Source organism: Bipolaris sorokiniana (assembly GCF_000338995.1).
Source record: "Bipolaris sorokiniana ND90Pr unplaced genomic scaffold COCSAscaffold_10, whole genome shotgun sequence".
In the NCBI taxonomy this organism is placed as follows: Eukaryota; Fungi; Ascomycota; class Dothideomycetes; order Pleosporales; family Pleosporaceae; genus Bipolaris; species Bipolaris sorokiniana.
The window spans coordinates 1,155,797-1,172,083 of record NW_006911904.1 but is presented as its reverse complement, the minus strand read 5'-3'; the positions used below and the strand labels follow the sequence as shown (position 1 = coordinate 1,172,083).

Sequence of the window (16,287 nt, the reverse complement as noted above, 5' to 3'; positions counted from 1 at the left end):
CCTGAAGTTGCTCATTTTCTTGCGCGCTATCGGTTTTGGTAGAGTGGCGGCCTGCGTGGAGTCTCGGGAGTTTTGTCCACCAGGCTCATGGCAACGCCGGAAGGCGAATCTACGCAATATATCCCTCAAGCCTGATGATTGGCTCTCCATACGGCAAGACGGCCAGATTCAGGCTTGTATTCTTGCCATGCTCTATGGAGACGGCAGGGCAGATTACCCCACTCAATGCCTAGAAGATTTAAGAACTGGGTACCCCACTACAATGCCTCAAGAATCCTCGATCACAAAATCAGTCCGTTTAACCCTTTTCAAAATACCTCAATTTAAGAATCAAAATGTCTTGCGACAACTGCAAGAGCGGCTTCAAGTGGAACGGCCAAACCGTTGGCAAGGAAACTAAGCTCAACAACACTAATGCCTACGTCACTGGCGACTCTAAAGACGCCGCTATTCTTATCATAACTGACGTTTTCGGCTGGACGCTTCCGAATGTCCGCTTAATCGCGGACCACTACGCGCAAGAAGCCAATGCGACCGTCTACGTACCCGACCTGTAAGAAATATCTCAATCCATGCATGTGCGCCTCAATCTAACCATAGTTTGCGGCAGTTTTAACGGTGAAGTCGTAGACCCTGACGCGCTGTCCGACCCAGAAAAGCAAAAGAACTTCGACATCGGAGCCTTCCTCGGCCGCCACAACAAGGAGGTTCGCTGGCCCGAGATCAAAGGGCACGCTCAAACCCTCAAGTCGCAATACAAGAAGGTCGCTGCCATTGGCTTCTGCTACGGCGGCTGGGCTGCCTTCAAACTCGGTGCCGACCCCTCGCTCATCGATGCCATCTCCACTGCGCACCCGTCGATGCTCGAGAAGTCTGAGATTGAGAGTGTAAAGGTTCCTGTGCAGATTCTTAGCCCTGAAAACGACTTCGCATACACGCCTGAGTTGAAGCAGGCTACGTTTGATATTCTGCCCAAGACGGGCGTGCAGTGGGAGTACATTTATTTCCCGGGCTTGACGCATGGCTTTGCGGTGCGAGGAAACCCCGATGATGCTGCGCAGAAGGCGGGATTGGAGCGGGCGAAGAGGAGTGCGGTCAACTTTTTCAAGGAATTTTTGCACTAGAGAGGGAAGTGTGTGTATAGTTGTTGGTATAAGTAATTCATGTATGGAAATTACTTCAGCCTTACTCTTACTGTGTTGTTATGAGACACTTGGGGTGTTTTGATTAGGAACGATATGTTTTGCGCTGCTTGCAAGACATTGCCATGGCTTAGGTATAACCCGTACCTTTTAACTAGCGAACGTAAGTCACTCCCATTAGTAGTATTCCATAAGTACTTAGTATAGACATCGAGACACTTATTGCTAAACAAAATAAGAACCAAGTCAAATTCTCAAGAGATATCATAGAAACAAGTCCTATTTGCAAGCTACTGCTGCGTCGACAATATCCGCATCGACCCAAGCCAAAGGTAAATCTGGTATCATAATATATGTACAAAACGAAAATCTTCGTGTGTGCCTGTTACCAGCACAACCCCCCTCTCCCCTCTACTCAATCCCTGCTAACCAAACGAGCAAGCCTAGACCTCGTCTCCCACCCCCAAGCAGCAACACTGCGCTTCGCCATCGCAGCAACGCTCTTGGCATAATCACTAGTACCACGGGTAGGATCCGCATCCTTTGGCTTACAAGTCGTAGCAGCAAGCCTACCCTTGACAGGAAGAAAATGATACTTCTCCTTGGTAGTCGCAACCATACTCTCCGCCGCCTCCGTCGTCCACCCGTTGATAAAGTCGCCATGCGAGCAAAACGCATTGCCGCACGCGAGCTTGACGGGTGCAGTGCCAGACCAGCCGTTCGGCAGCACCTTACGCAGATCATAGCGGATCGAGAAGCGCAGCTGGGGCATCGACTTCATGCCCTTGGGGCACCAATTCGGGGTGCCGTTAGCACGGTCTTTGTAGCCCGTCTCGAGCGTCTCTGTGTTGACGCATTGTGGGAAGTACAGGAGCTGTTGCAAGTGTGTTGAGCAGGATTTACTGGGGAACCCGTTTGCATCTGCGGCAACGGGGTTGTCGCCTTCGCAGAACCACTCTGATTTTGCGTTGGGATCCATGCCGGCTTTGTCCTTTGCTTCTGCTTTGCCGGCGACCATTTGCACGTTTTGCGGGATGGCGATTTCGGCGGGCGTCTCGCCGAGGTTGTAGTAGGCGCTGAAGCGCGAGACGGGGACGGGGAGGTAGGATTTGCCATTGTCTGCGGTGTAGAGGACGGTTGGGACCCAGTAGACGCTTAGGTCGTCTGCGACCTCTGCGTTTGTGCAGCCTTTTTGGAGCTCGGCGCTGGTTTTGGTGGTGGCTGTTACGGCGTCGGAGCCGTAGAAGGAGTGCAGGTGGGATTTGTCGAAGGAGCCCGGGAAGACGATGGGGTCGATGTTTTTTTGCATAAAGGGTGAGGGGACGTTGACTTGGGTGTAGGCGCTTGCGTAGTGGGCAAGCAGGCTTGCGGTGAGGACGGTGTAAAGAGACATCCTGTGTCTGATGAATGAATGTATTGGCACAGCCTTTGGAAGAGGAAAAAAAGGGTTTGATTGGAAAACGAATGAAGCGTGATGAAGGGAAAACAAGCACATAAACTATCGCGCGGCCATCGTTGCTACTTATGCCTGAGGCTGCGACAAACACTTCGTCCCACACGGGAATATCCCTCCTTACTTTCCTGTTGAGTTTCCCAGGCCCCAGGCATCACAACCCGCCGTTGTTCTCTTTTCCTAACGCAGAGTGTTCGCCGTGAATGCCCAAGGCAAATGTGGACCTCAAGGAGCAGAGCATGAACGACGGGAGATGGCACCGGGGCGCTAAGTATGCACGCGATGGAGGCTATTGGCTGCATGTACCTGCCAAACACTAGCGCCCGCCTCGTTTCCGCCCTCGGTACCTGGTTTCGAAACACGAGCTAAGCCTCGCGCCCATCGTTTCGTCCGGAATCTTACCAGTCGTCAGATACTGGAAACTGTTGCGGCGTGGACGGCGGTTGAGCTAGTTGGCTTGCGGACGTAAGTACCGACAAGGACGTGCTTAATAGCGACAGACCAACTACCTAAACAGTGAGCCACTCTAATAAAGGGAAACTCCCATGGCGGTCATTCGAGCTACTTGCGGTTCAATAGTCAAGTTAGCACTGTCCAGGTCGGAGATTCGCGCCCTAACAGCCAGTTGCCTCTCGAAGTGCTTTCGGATGCCAAGGTATTGGAGGATTCGGATACCTCAGCCGCGAAATCACAATCACACAAAAACAATTGTTCAAAGGCGCATTGACCTCCAGGTCGTCAGATCCCGCGTATGTTTCATGCAGGAGTTTTTTTTTATCCACTAACCTATTTCGTAGCGCCATATAGATCGTGCTCGTCTAGAACTGACATTTGACCTATAGACGAGTGAATCTTGCTGTGGGGGCCTGCTGGGGAATTGCTCTACTTCAAGATCCTATTTAACGGTATGTTTCAGGGATCGTAAATACCTAATGTAGTCAAATAGCTAGCAATGCCGATTAATGATAGAGGTAACTAAACAGGACTGAGATCTCATTATATTGATTGTTGCCCGTGGTATCGGTTGTGAACTCAGACGGGAAGTTTCTTGAAAGTGCAAATAGGAAGACTGAAGTGGCATCCAGAAGACTCTTTCCCATCGTTTCTGGTGTGTATGAATGCTAGTGGTATATTCGGAAGAATTTTAGTAAGCTACGATTACTGCACCTTCCGGTGAGTCTTTATATTTTTTTACAAGTGCTCTTGGTTTTTTAACTTCTAAAGTACAATGCGTTGATCGACTGTCGTCATAACTTACTTGTCAGCTGCATCTAAAGGCTTGTTCTGGCCATATTCCAACGTCTTCTCTCTCTTCTTCGCATCCGACTCATTCGGGTCATGCTTCATATGGTCCTGGCTCTCAGTCATCTCCTCTGACGCTCCTACTCGATTGTTCTCTGGGTGACTGACTGGGTTTTATATTGATGTATGGTCGCCGTCATTCTTGTCCGTCTGTCCAATTGAGGCGCTGTGGTTGATGGATTGGTTCTCAGCGCTGCTCGCCTGTGGGTTCGAAATATTGGACGACTGGTCAGGTACGGCGCTGCTAGCATATGTGCGAGAAATAATTGGTGGCAAAGCTTAGATTGAATTGTTAAAAAGTCTTTTGGTAATAAAACACTCCAGATACATACCCTGACCTCGCTGTTGAAGGGCGCGACTCGCAACGGGCGCTGAGCGCGAAAAGCTTTTCAAGATACCTGACATTATGGTTTGATTTGTATGAGTTCTCTAGAAAATTTGATCTTTTTCTTCTGGATACTCGAAGTTCTTAAAGTATGGGGGTATGTCGGGCCCGAGCTTGATGTGTTGGTGATGTTCCAAGAACGTCATCATTAAAGCGCACAACCGAGCGAGAGACACTACGAATAATCTGGATTGCATATTTGACAGCAGCTTACCTGTTGACTGACACAATTCTTAATCCCTCTGATTCAAAAGCAGGGCGAACTATACCCTGTCCATGTCTTGAGTAGCCAGGACTCTTAGTGTGTCAACTTTAAATGTCAACCTGATCGCACATTTCCAACTCTTGCTTGGACACTCCACTTAGCTTTATTAGCCATCAACATACCCAGACTTTTCAAATTTCTTCATTTCTGGCGGCGTTTCTCACGAATGCGACACCACTTTGTGTATTAAAGCAGTTATCGAAATTCCAAGATTCAAGTAGCTACAGACGGAGACTAATGAAGCTCGCGCAGCACTGTGGACACCCTGGAATCCTCCTTCGGAACGGGAACGACATGGCGATTTCATATCGTGTCTTATGGCCTCATACCAAATAGTTGAGAATGGAAATAGTTTCGAAACTACTCATTACGACCCTGCTGGGGATCTCATTATCTGGTGAAACTTCCTAAATTACTTCCTTCAGCCACCACTCCGGAGATAAAAAAATCTGAATTACATATCCAGGGCAGCCTCCAGTATATCAAGTCACTCTTGAATGGAAGTACAACGCTTATGAAATTACTTTATTCGCTTCTACTTTATTCATTTACATGAAAGAAACGATGGGGAGGTAGATGCCAGCCCACTTCAAAGACACTATGAACGTGTGGCCCCCCACTCACAATTCGATATACGAACGTTCTTTAGCAACTATGAAAAGAGCAAGTCGTGCACTAACAATGGATTTGGGTGTATACATAACTCTCTCCAACCTCAATGGCTCTCTATCGAGAACTTGATCCACAGCTCATTATAAAATATTCCTCTCTATCGAGTCATTCCTCCATCTATTGAGATTGAGATTAAGCTCGTCATTTCTCTAAAGTTTACCATTCCAGTACGTCCAATACCTCTTTAACAGAAGCTACTGTCAGCTCTTGATTACATTCGGACCTAACATAACTCTATATCAATACCACGAACTCCGATCGTTCCTTCTACCATGCAATTCCTAACTCTGGACTTAGGGTCTATCTGAATGATAAACTCAAGAAGAAAGAGGTCGAGAAGGCAGTCCAGGTGACCCGCCAATCTCAAGTACGTTTCGGATTCATAGGGAAAGACAGCGAAAGCGAGCAGATGCGGGACAATTTTCTGCTACGCTTTCCGCCTGAGATCCGCAATCTCATCACCGAGTACGTACTAAGTTTGGGTGATGGCACTGCAGGCAATGTCCTCATTGCCTGTCCCCCAGGCCCACACAAACCCCTCTGTGAAGGTTTAAGTATACTTTCTTTATGCAAACAGCTCACCATCGAGGCGCGCTCCATGCTTGAAGCTCGCACTACAGCCTACATCCCCATCATGGCTGACATGAATTTCTGCAAATTGGTTTCCGACATGAATGAGAATGGTAACGCATCACTACCAGAGATACAGAGTACCGTCTTTGCTGGTCTTACGTCCTTCAGGCATGCGCATTTTTATCTTCACGTCAAATATCATTCCTCCCTCTTCCGCCGGTACTCGGAGCCAGACCTTAGTGAGGACATCGCTCACATATATGATGTATTGAAACAAGCGTTCAGGATCTGGCGAGCTGCATCTGAGCACAACTTTGCTCATCTCAAGGAGCAAGGGTTGAAGCGAAAGGCAATTTTGCACCTCGATCACCTTTTCTCTGACTGGCGGGACATAGTCAGGTTAAGCAATAACTCCCACATCCAGCATCTTTTCAAAATCATGACTTCTGATACGACCACTGATTGTAAGGTACACTACTATGTACTCATCAGAGGCGAACGCATGGATGACCACTCGGAGAACTGGCGCTCAAAACTTTTGGGGTGTAGGTTGAATTACAAGCGAATTGCCTTTCGGGCATTTCCTGGGATCAAGCTCATTCCAGAAGTGTACGGTGAGCTACATTAAATATTTAAAGATGCGGACTTCCTCACGGAACGCATCTTGCCAAGCAGCACGTTGTGGCCGTCTTGGCCTGAGGATGTACCTTGGAGGATGTGTCCCAGGGTGAGGTCGGACGAGCTTGAGCCAAGTCAGGATAGCGCTAGATAAGTAGTTATTGTACTTGTGAATCTGCTGAAGCAGCTCGGGAAAATAGTAGCACTAAATATTTACAGTAGTTAACCCATAAATAATGATATATACAAGTCCCTTCAATGAAAATATTTACAAATAATCAACATCCACCCAGTTCTCCTTCTTAAAATCGCTCCCAAACAAATCCGATGCCTTAACCGGCGCAGTAGCTTGTGAACTCCAGCTCACCCTCGCCGACGCATTCGCTCCAGGCCCGCAATTTTGATACTCTTGGAAAGTAACATTATCCGTACTCTGCACATCGTCCCACTGTGACCATCCCCGTGGCGTAACCACATCACCAAGGTAACTCTGCTGGAAAAGAACCCTGCTAAATGGTCTCCAGGGGCGTCCTAGATCTGTTGAACCCGGACCACTAGACCCAGTAACATTGACCTTGTTGAAGACGTAGAAACTCGTGTTTTCCTCGGAGTCGCGGCCGTTAGCGACGATGAAGCCGGTGCCGACGGTTTCGATGTCCAGTTTGTTGAAGAAGGCCACGGCGCGGAGTCCGAAGATGAAATCCACGGCGCCGTTTACGAATGATTTGGCGTAGATTTGGCGGCCTTCGTTAGCGTAAATGGTGTCTTGGTAGCCGGTGAATTTGCAGCCGTAGAAGCCTTGGTTTGTGTTTTGGGCGCTGAGTGCGAGGGCTTGGGAGCCGGCGCCGAAGGTGTTGGCGATGTTGAGGTTGTAGAGTTTTACGTTGGAGGTCCAGAGGCGGAGGGTCGATGTTGCGTCGTTATTGGCTAGACCAGGGGTTTTGCGCGAGAGGTTGTAGGTGAGGGTAACTTGGTTCTTCTTGTAGGTAGTGGAGTCATTTGTGTAGCCTTGGATAGTGAGGGGGCCTGCGAGCCGGCGTATGTAGACTTGCTCGGTATATGTACCGGGGAAGATAAAGATCCTTTGGGCGTCGGTGTTGTTGTGGAGTCCTGCTACGGCGGCACTAATGTTAAGGTAGCTGTTGGGATATGCACCTGATGCATCGACGACTAAGGCTCCTTGGTCTGGTTTCGTGCGCACTTGTTTATCGGCGGAAACGACTCCGAGAACGAAGACTAGGACGGCAGACAAGGAAATGTGCGACCTCATGATGTTGGATTAGTGATGCTTTGCAGACACGGCCGTATTCTCAAAGGCAGGCCCGACACATACTTATACTATTATATTACAGTCTGGCCTAGATTTAGAAACGAGACTAGGTTGGAATTTACAGTTCATCCGTTCTGACTACGCTTGCGAGCTAGGTCTCGGCCGGATTATTACAGTAAGAATTGCCTACGCATGAACTCGATGTTGAGTATGGTGGCGTGGCTAAATCAATGAGGCCGACGGATGATTGGTGGCACAAGGGGTTCCGCTCCGTCTTCGGGAAAATCTGGGGAAATCTCATTGTTAAATCGCCGAAGCAACCGTATCCGGAAACGCACGGACGGCAATCATGGGGCATGTGTCCATTCTTAGGTTGTTTACAACGGTACATGTCTATGGTCAGCTTGTTAGACTAAAGACGTCACTGTTGGCAGGCAACGCGTCTTCTTGTTTCAACGCTAGAAGATACTTTATCGTGTTTATAGGCTTGCGTATACGTTCACAGGCCTATTAAAATCTGACACTTCCTAGTCATGGATTTGAGCGAACCGTGTCATGTCGAGCAATTGCCTAATTTCTCCCGCTCTTGGCTTGCTCAATCTCCACAATCAATTTCTACTCCGTCTCTGTCCGAGGATCTAGGAGACCGGAGGCATTTACTTCATTGCCCAAATTCCCACATCATCATAGCTTTCATACGATCCGACCGATATTCTTCTCTGTAATCACTAACGGACGTCGAAACACAAGCTACCCCTGTAATCTAACTTGTATAATACGACTTATATAGGGAGACCGCAGCCTGACTCCAAGAGTCCAATTAGGCTGGGTTCGTAATACACTAACGGAGGGTTAGCCATCGCCTTCGTCTTCACCTTCACCTTCACCTTCATCATTTGCGCAACAACGGTTGCTTGGCTTTCCAAACAATGACGCACCACCTATAATCCCGTTTTCCATGAGCCTCTCACCCCTTATTGCGCAACCATTTGTCAGTGTCAAGTAAAACCTTAACTGCATCAAGTCTGTTAGGCAACACCGTCCGACAAGCAAGGTCGTCGTCTTTTTTCTATCCAACAATTTCTTTCCAGTCAACGCCACCAAAAATGCAGTCGCGCAATCTCCCAATAAACTCTGTTCTGTTCCATGACTACCATGAGCCTGCTTCAAACCCGGCTACAAGCTCCAACCGCCCTCAGAGCGCAACCCTGGTTAATCTGCAGGATGCGTCCGATTTAAGCATTACGGCGCTGCCCCGTCCACCTACCGTCACTATCACGACAACAAGGGATGGTACTTCGAGAGAATCATTGTGGAAACGACTGCGTGTGGCCATGAGTGGGTGGTTGTGTTTTGGGAAAGAGAGTGGAAAGAGACGGAAATGTGAGACGGAGGAGAGTGCGGAAGTCAAGTACCAGTGAACCTAGAAGTGTCGAAGCATGTGGGACAGGCAACGTTGTTGCTGCTAATAGACGGAGCAAACATGGTCGATGATATGTACAACAACGAGCATAATGGGCGGGTAATGCATTGGGAAATGGAGTTAATATCGGAAGCAGTGTAGTTTAGGATTGCAAGAATGTTCAGGAAGAAGGCGTAATGAGAAGACGAAAACTCTTTTCCGCTATATGAATAGCCGGCTATGATGATAGAAGAAGAAGATAGAATGAACTTGCATGACCACGTTTACAAAAGAATAGGTCTTCAAATATGATATGTCCCTGAAGTCCGGAGCTCTAAGTTCTAGTTAGAAGACGTAACAGTTGTAGTTGTAGACTCGATAGCCCAACTATTTGGCGCACGCCACCACTGGTCCTTGTTCTTCCCACTTCTTGAGCTTCCATTCGAGAAGAAGCCAGGTCTCTCGGGCTTCTCGATTTTGACCTCTACGTCCTTCATCTTCATGATTCCCGAAGACTCCACATCGAGAGTAGCGGAACCGTTGCTTTTGTAGCCGCTCTTGTACCTGCGGCGGTAGGCATCGCCATCGCTGACAATCTTGTCGAACTTGCCCTGCAGGCTGGGAAAGGTATGCATGATGAGTGCCTTGATGTTGGGCGCGCATGCGACAATAACAGCAAGGTGGTTTTCGATGACAGAGCAGATCATCATCAAAGCGAAGCGGAACGGGAAATCCGGGTTCTTGACTTGCTGGTCCATAAAGTAGACACGTGCGGCGCTTGCTCCTAGGACCAAGCCTCCGAGAGCAAAGAGGCAGTTGACGGCAATGCGGTGAGAGGGGCGTAGATGGACGTTCCAGGTAAAGATGACTGGCATGATGTAGAGGACGATGTCGTTCAAGAGCATGAAGATCGAGTTGTAGGAGCCGAACGCGTCCATGTTGATACAGAATCCTTCGATCTTGTCGTTCCAGAATTTCTGGACGGGAAGACATTGGAAGATACCAATGACGACGCATGAAAAACCAAACATGAAAGCCACGACGTGCATCACGTATATGAATATGCGATGCGAGTGTTCGAAAGTGAGCTCCGAGTAAAAGCAAAGCAATGAATGTTTCACAGCCCAGTTGCACATGAAGTAGAAGAACAACGATGCCATGGTCATCTTTTATGTATACTGTTAGCAGAAGATATCAAAAAACATAGCCTGTGGAGGCGAACCTTGAGAAAGGGAGTAATATTCTCAGGTGGAATTTCATCGAAGGTCAGGCCTCCACCAATATACGTGCTGGCCATCTGCACTATCGAGAGCATGATGGCACAAAGTGCTGCGTATGCGGCCAGAGCTTGTAATCGTCAGTAAAGCTCATCAAGATATGTCCACGGTTAACATACCATCGTGCCAGCTAAAGCTGCTCACCATCCGAAACTTTCTCCCAACACGACAACTGATAGCCAACAAAGTGAGCAAGATCAACGTTACATTGACGCCGATGATGGCGGGCTTCAGGTTGCCTGACATGGCTAGTGATGGAACAAAGTGTCAAGAAGTTGATGACCATGGATCGCAACCCCTGGCGCGTCGTTTGGTGTTTATATGCGCTTTTGTGGATCTCGCAAATCGCATAGCTTTTGGTGTGCTTGTCCGAGCATATCCACCAGGGCACGGGCTGCGGATAGAAGCGTGGCTGCTCCGTGTTGGCGTTGCTGTCACATACCGCACGGCACAGGAGTGTGAAGGGCCAGTTTAAAGGAACTAACGCAAACGAAGGCCTGGTGCAGTGTGGAGTGGCGCCTATAGTGTGATGGCGTAGGTCTCGAGGCGTGGAAAAGCAGTGAAATGGATGGTGTAGGTCGGTTGGCTGGTAACCGTTTTCTGGGGGTTAGCCTGTATGTGGTCCCCATGGGTGGCTAGCCTATTACGCTCAACGGTGTTGCTTTTCTGGCGAAGCGGACCCAGCCTCCACTGGCTTTGAGGTATCAAAACAAAGAGTTTCTATCCTCGAAAAAGGGTTTTGGACATTACTGGAGTGCAATAGTTGTTTGATATCGCCGCTATCAAGCTACGTGTAAGTATTATAGCGCCATAGCCTGCTGGAGAAATAGTGTGGTTGAATCTTGGATGCCATTCAGGTGGACTTGTGCAGGCTTGTACTTTGCTTTTTTGACGTCTTCTCCGCGCCATACTATTAGTTTATTTTTTCGCGATCCGAGAGGTCAGGCAGTCCCTTTTTTCGTGACAACGAACATTATCGATACTTTTGCCGTCATATGCGAAATCGCTGCCGCCACCTGCGCACAAGGTGCTCAATTAGGATTAAGGCCTCGTTCTCAGAAGATGTCCGGACTGTTTCAAGATCGAAGCGAATGTCTTGGAGAGCATTAAAATAGTCTGACGATCGAGTGTTGCTACCAGTGGCAAAACGGTAGAGGGCGCTGCGCTACTTGTAGAGTACGTTCTAGATACTCGAAGAGAGCGCCCGTGAGCTCAAGGGCAATCTTGCTAGCCTACAACATTGTCTGGGGCAGGGGGTATGATTGTTGGGAAGTGGAGTATTCTGGTTGGGGTACACTAGAATCGATGTCAGGACCTGATCTCAGGGACAAGGAGCATTGGAGATCAGTGTATTCAGGAATAGCCCGCAGCAATGTTTGCCGATATTGATAGGCATGGCATGCAAGCCCACTGAGCATGCCAATGCTACACCAAGGCTTCTGGGAGTGTGATCTTCTAAACAAGCAGATAATTCGCCAGTGTCGCGAAACGATTGGAGCTTGGATAGAAAAACCACAACTATGGCCAAGCTATTGTCGATCCGACGACAGACTTGGTTCCTACGTCATGTGCAGGCCAGAGTGGCAGTGGCAGGCTGTAATGAGATGGCTGCAGCGAGCTCAAAAGGGCTGTGGGGTACAGTTTCATAGACCGAGAACGAGACTCAAGCCCAGTGGGGTTAATTATCTAAAAAGAGCGGGTAGAATGTTCAGCTGAAGTGGAGGAGGCTTAGTGCGCGACAGAGGGCTGGATCCCGTTATAGGCAGAACCTGACCGAACTCTGCACCCAAGAATCTCTTGGCATGGTGCTTATAGTGGATGCTCTTGATTGTGAATAGGTAAGAACTTGAGATGTTGTGTCGCAGTAGGCATGCATGAAAGGGTATCGCAAGGCTATTCCGAGCATTACCTCGGACACCGAAAGAAGTCCGCGACTGTCTGACATAATCTTCCACTAAACTACATTTGGATGCGAGTAATCCTGCGCTTCCCATTCGTCATCGGGCATAGTTTTGCGTCCTCGCAATCAATGCGCATATAGTATCGCCACGCCCTTTGTAAATTGTGCCCAGAAACTTCGGGACCCTGCAGTCTACTTCCGCTCTGACCGTGCTTTACCGGTCTCTTTTTCTCTTTTGCGGACATTAGTTTATTGCAATTGTTCGTCTGCTACAATCTCTTTTTGTTGCGAACATCCGACACCTCGGAAGTCCGTAATAGTACACCCGCCACCTTTTTAGACCGCCCAAACTACAACCGCAGCAAGAGCCCCTCCCCACCTCGTACCAATTCCCTCGACATCTTATTCTCGCCGCCGTCATGTCTTTTTCTTCGCTCGTCTCAGACATTGCATACCGAAACTCGGAACGACCAGACCGACCGGATCTGCGCTCGCAGGTGTCAGAAGCACGCTCAACACGATCTTACGCTAGCACTGCTGCCACGAGCGTAAGCATATCTGGCGACATCAAGAGTCAGTTGCATGGCGGATATAGTCACCCTCTGTCGCGAGCATGGCAGTCAGAGCGCCAGCTGACCAAGGTATGCTGGGAGCGACTTTTTTTCCCTTCGAAAAAGCATTACAGGAATTAACGCACAGCGCAGTCGATGCTCATCTTTCCCCTCTTTATTTCCGATCAGCCTGACGAAGAGACGCTCATCCCCTCGCTTCCCAACATCCACCGCCGAGGCCTGAACAAGGTCGTACCATACCTTACGCCTCTTATCGCAAAGGGCCTCAAGTCGGTCATTCTGTTTGGCGTGCCGCTCGCGCCCGCTGCAAAGGACGCCCTCGGCACCAATGCGGATGACCCCAAGGGCCCTGTAATCAAGGCCATCCGCCTGCTTCGACGAGCATTCCCCGATTTGTTTATTGTTGCCGACGTCTGCTTGTGCGAATACACCTCACACGGCCACTGCGGTATTCTGCGCGACGACGGCAGTCTAAACAATGCCCTGTCCGTGGAGCGCATCGCCGATGTCGCTCTCTCATACGCGCAGGCCGGTGCGCACTGCGTTGCGCCCTCCGACATGAACGATGGTCGCATACGTGCAATCAAGCTGAGACTCATTGAGGCTGGAATAGCACACCAGGTCTCGCTCATGTCGTACGCCGCCAAGTTCTCAGGCTGCCTGTATGGCCCCTTCCGCGATGCTGCAGGCTCCGTCCCTTCATTCGGCGACCGAAGATGCTACCAACTGCCTCCTGGTGGCCGTGGTCTAGCGCGACGAGCCATTGTACGAGATATCGGCGAGGGTGCAGACATTATTATGGTCAAGCCTGCCAGCCAATACCTGGACATTATCAGTGACGCAAAGGAGATTGGCAAGGATATGCCAATCGCAGCATACCAGGTTTCTGGCGAGTACGCCATGATTCATGCAGCGGCAGCGGCAGGTGTCTTTGAATTGAGACAGATGGCCGAGGAGGCGACTCAGGGTATTCTACGAGCTGGTGCTTCGATAGTAGTCAGCTACTTTACGCCCGAATTCCTCGACTGGCTAGAGAATTAACAAAAAAAAGGAAGATTGACGATGGTTTTACTATGCATGATTTACGTTGCATAAAAGGCGATGGGAAGGCGTAAAAAGGCGTTTGATAATCTGTTTGCGAGGCATTCGTAATGAATTGAAGTTTTCACAACCACTCAAGCCATTTCGATTTTTAAATATTTATTTCCATATCTTCCATCTCACTATCTGGATATACCTGTCCCATCTCCCAGACAAATTCCATGGCCAAAAAAATCCACCTGTCCATCGTCCCCGACGATTTACCATGCAGGAAAAGAGAACTCCAATGCAAAAAAACTCCACGCTATGCTTTTTTCTCCCCAATGCCATATCCATACCATACCCGATGTAAAAGAAAAGGAATAGAAAAGAAATCACTTCAACTCAATAACCTTCTTCCCCTTCTTCCTCGCCTCCAACACCCCATCCCTCCACGCCGCAGCCTCTTCAACCGCGCCCTTCGGATCCGTCTTACGCATAAGCAAGTACCCCTGGATTTCCGCGGGCGAAAACGAATTCTCAGGTAGACTATCCGCGAATTTCTTCGCTAGGTCATCCAGCTCAGCTGAAGGCAAGGTGGCGAAGCGGGGAGGCAGGAAGGGCGTGGCGGGTTTGGCCTTATCTGCCTCCGCATTGCCATCCTTTCCATTACTAGGCTTTGTGCTGCGGGTTTGAGAGGGTTTAGAGATAGAGGTGGATGTAGGTGTTGTATCCGTGTCGTTACTATACATACGACGGAAAATATCCTGCATCTGCGAGTGAGTGGCGAGTGTGAATTTGATCTGGACGTCTACGCGTCCGGGGCGGATAAGTGCTGGGTCGAGTTTTTCGGGGCAGTTGGTGGTCATGATTAGGACGCGGCCTTCATTTGAGGCTGCGCCGTCGATGATGTTGAGGAGGCCAGCTAGAGAGATTTTGCTCTTGGTGGGTTGATCCTCGGTGATGTGGACTTTATGGGCGGATTTGGTCTCCGAGGTGGAGTCTATGGTAGTGTTGGCTTCGGAGGCGTCATCTTTGGAGACTAGAGTTGTTGTTTCGCTGTCGGTCTTGGTGATGGGTTTCTGGGTGCGGAGAGAGCGCGTGATTCGTCTACGGAGAGAAACCTTCTTTTCGGTCTCGGTGGTGTCCTCTTTTTTCTCATCGGTCTTGGCTCCCTCCTCGTTGTCCTTCTCTTTTCGTGGCTTGGACACCTTTTCAGTCTCGTCCTCGTCCTCGGAGTCGGAACCGAAACTCGAGATGGCGTTTCCAGATCCTTCGCGCCGGATACCTGCAGAGTCAATGTCTTCCAAGAGCACAATGCATCGGTTGGGAAGTAGACTGAAGAGTGAAGCAAGCTGAGACTCGCCGAGATCGGGTTCGCTCAGAGACGCGCAGTAGATGCTCAGTCCGAAGATGCCAGCCGCTGCGAAGCTCAAAGAGGTCTTTCCGGTTCCTGGCGGTCCGTGGAACAGGTACCCTCGACGATGCGGAATGCCCCTTGCTGCGTACCACCGCGCAGTAGCAGGATGAAGATATTCATTGATATCCGCAACAATCTTGCCCTTTTGCGCTTCATCCAGCGTGACTGTACTGATAGGCCGCGAAGGACGAGTCGACTGAATCTGCCAGTACCCTCCATGTCGCGACTCAGCACGATAGATTTCCGTCATGCTATTAGGTTTCTTGCTAGACCAGGTCTTGACATGTTCGATGAGATCCTTGATAGGCTGCGTGCTTCGGCCCATGCAGCGGATGATGAGACAGTACTCAATGCGCTGCGCAAACTTGTTCTCCTGCATGTCCTTTGTGAACTGAAAGTAAGAGCCATTGTACTTGAACTTGTCATCACCAAGGTTAGGCTCGTAGTAGATGGGGTTATTGCTAGCCCACTTGTCGTACTGGAAAATTCCTGACTCATCAAGGACATCCTCGTTGTCTGGCTCGTCATCCGACTCATCGTCAGAATCATCAGAACGGGCCCGAGGCTTCCTTGATGAGGCCTTGAGATCTCGGCTTAGCTCCGTCATGCGCTGTTCCGATATCCAGGTGATGAACTGGGCGTATAGATCGTCATCATCATCGATTCGAATAGCTGAAGTTCCGTAATTTCTAGATGAGAATGCTGTTTAGATATGAAGTCTTGAAGAGCATCGGGGCTGTGAAACTTACAGCAGATAGTAGTAGACTTGGTTGTAGAGATACAGTGCTCCTTGATAAACACCAAATAGCAGCAGGTAGAAAGACATGAGGTTCCCAACGTCGAATCCAAGCTTGCCCATTAGAATCTGAGCAAAAGCGCCAAGGCCAGGAATGCCAATTGCCGCTTCTGCAAAGCCCTGTGGCAGCACTCCCTTGAGGCTCTCCATGGCGATGTGGGTTGTCCGCTCGTAGTAGGGGCAGCAAAGTATCGCCACCGCTGTCGGCAAACCCTTCAAA

At 49.4% G+C, this 16,287-nt stretch overlaps 9 protein-coding genes across 9 annotated transcripts; 4 read left to right on the top strand and 5 right to left on the bottom strand.

Annotated features, from left to right (window-relative positions):
• Positions 1-209: 209 nt before the first annotated feature.
• Positions 210-1,400, top strand: COCSADRAFT_38524 (uncharacterized protein). The gene is made up of 2 exons (XM_007703447.1): positions 210-553; positions 611-1,400. Exons 1-2 carry the CDS (start codon positions 336-338, stop codon positions 1,122-1,124), a joined length of 732 nt encoding a protein of 243 aa, XP_007701637.1. The 5' UTR covers positions 210-335; the 3' UTR covers positions 1,125-1,400.
• Positions 1,401-1,421: 21 nt separating this feature from the next.
• COCSADRAFT_38522 (uncharacterized protein) lies at positions 1,422-2,617 on the bottom strand. The gene has a single exon (XM_007703446.1). The coding sequence runs from the start codon at positions 2,533-2,535 to the stop codon at positions 1,558-1,560; it is 978 nt and encodes a 325-aa protein (XP_007701636.1). The 5' UTR covers positions 2,536-2,617; the 3' UTR covers positions 1,422-1,557.
• A 1,183-nt stretch (positions 2,618-3,800) lies between these two features.
• On the bottom strand, positions 3,801-4,302 carry COCSADRAFT_201252 (uncharacterized protein; the record flags this gene model as incomplete). Its single annotated transcript, XM_007703784.1, has 3 exons — positions 3,801-4,000; positions 4,121-4,175; positions 4,230-4,302. The coding sequence occupies 3 exons, from the start codon at positions 4,300-4,302 to the stop codon at positions 3,850-3,852; spliced, it is 279 nt and encodes a 92-aa protein (XP_007701974.1). The 3' UTR covers positions 3,801-3,849.
• A 1,215-nt stretch (positions 4,303-5,517) lies between these two features.
• COCSADRAFT_63607 (uncharacterized protein) lies at positions 5,518-6,174 on the top strand (the record flags this gene model as incomplete). Its single annotated transcript, XM_007703783.1, has 1 exon — positions 5,518-6,174. A coding segment is annotated over one exon (657 nt), but the record flags the coding sequence as incomplete, so codon positions are not given.
• Positions 6,175-6,526: 352 nt separating this feature from the next.
• Positions 6,527-7,910, bottom strand: COCSADRAFT_222953 (carbohydrate esterase family 8 protein). Its single transcript, XM_007703782.1, has one exon. The coding sequence runs from the start codon at positions 7,678-7,680 to the stop codon at positions 6,679-6,681; it is 1,002 nt and encodes a 333-aa protein (XP_007701972.1). The 5' UTR covers positions 7,681-7,910; the 3' UTR covers positions 6,527-6,678.
• Positions 7,911-8,786: 876 nt separating this feature from the next.
• On the top strand, positions 8,787-9,101 carry COCSADRAFT_28124 (uncharacterized protein; the record flags this gene model as incomplete). Its single annotated transcript, XM_007703369.1, has 1 exon — positions 8,787-9,101. One exon carries the CDS (start codon positions 8,787-8,789, stop codon positions 9,099-9,101), a length of 315 nt encoding a protein of 104 aa, XP_007701559.1.
• Positions 9,102-9,333: 232 nt separating this feature from the next.
• COCSADRAFT_222940 (uncharacterized protein) lies at positions 9,334-10,699 on the bottom strand. The gene is made up of 3 exons (XM_007703781.1): positions 10,479-10,699; positions 10,305-10,429; positions 9,334-10,248 (listed from the first exon to the last, which is right to left on the bottom strand). The coding sequence occupies exons 1-3, from the start codon at positions 10,603-10,605 to the stop codon at positions 9,424-9,426; spliced, it is 1,077 nt and encodes a 358-aa protein (XP_007701971.1). The 5' UTR covers positions 10,606-10,699; the 3' UTR covers positions 9,334-9,423.
• Positions 10,700-12,678: 1,979 nt separating this feature from the next.
• On the top strand, positions 12,679-13,872 carry COCSADRAFT_173082 (uncharacterized protein; the record flags this gene model as incomplete). Its single annotated transcript, XM_007703780.1, has 2 exons — positions 12,679-12,900; positions 12,964-13,872. The coding sequence occupies 2 exons, from the start codon at positions 12,679-12,681 to the stop codon at positions 13,870-13,872; spliced, it is 1,131 nt and encodes a 376-aa protein (XP_007701970.1).
• A 374-nt stretch (positions 13,873-14,246) lies between these two features.
• Positions 14,247-16,217, bottom strand: COCSADRAFT_94323 (uncharacterized protein; the record flags this gene model as incomplete). The annotated part of the gene is made up of 2 exons (XM_007703779.1): positions 14,247-15,960; positions 16,021-16,217. 2 exons carry the CDS (start codon positions 16,215-16,217, stop codon positions 14,247-14,249), a joined length of 1,911 nt encoding a protein of 636 aa, XP_007701969.1.
• Positions 16,218-16,287: the final 70 nt, after the last annotated feature.

Excerpts from the sequence above, each read along its gene's own strand:
- COCSADRAFT_38524 (XM_007703447.1), top strand. The coding sequence starts at position 336 with ATGTCTTGCGACAACTGCAAGAGCGGCTTCAAGTGGAACGGCCAAACC. Across the intron at positions 554-610 it reads ACCGTCTACGTACCCGACCT|TTTTAACGGTGAAGTCGTAG; the intron begins GTAAGAAATATC and ends AGTTTGCGGCAG.
- COCSADRAFT_38522 (XM_007703446.1), bottom strand. The coding sequence starts at position 2,535 with ATGTCTCTTTACACCGTCCTCACCGCAAGCCTGCTTGCCCACTACGCA.
- COCSADRAFT_222953 (XM_007703782.1), bottom strand. The coding sequence starts at position 7,680 with ATGAGGTCGCACATTTCCTTGTCTGCCGTCCTAGTCTTCGTTCTCGGA.
- COCSADRAFT_222940 (XM_007703781.1), bottom strand. The coding sequence starts at position 10,605 with ATGTCAGGCAACCTGAAGCCCGCCATCATCGGCGTCAATGTAACGTTG. Across the intron at positions 10,430-10,478 it reads CAGCTTTAGCTGGCACGATG|CTCTGGCCGCATACGCAGCA; the intron begins GTATGTTAACCG and ends GACGATTACAAG. Across the intron at positions 10,249-10,304 it reads ATATTACTCCCTTTCTCAAG|ATGACCATGGCATCGTTGTT; the intron begins GTTCGCCTCCAC and ends TATACATAAAAG.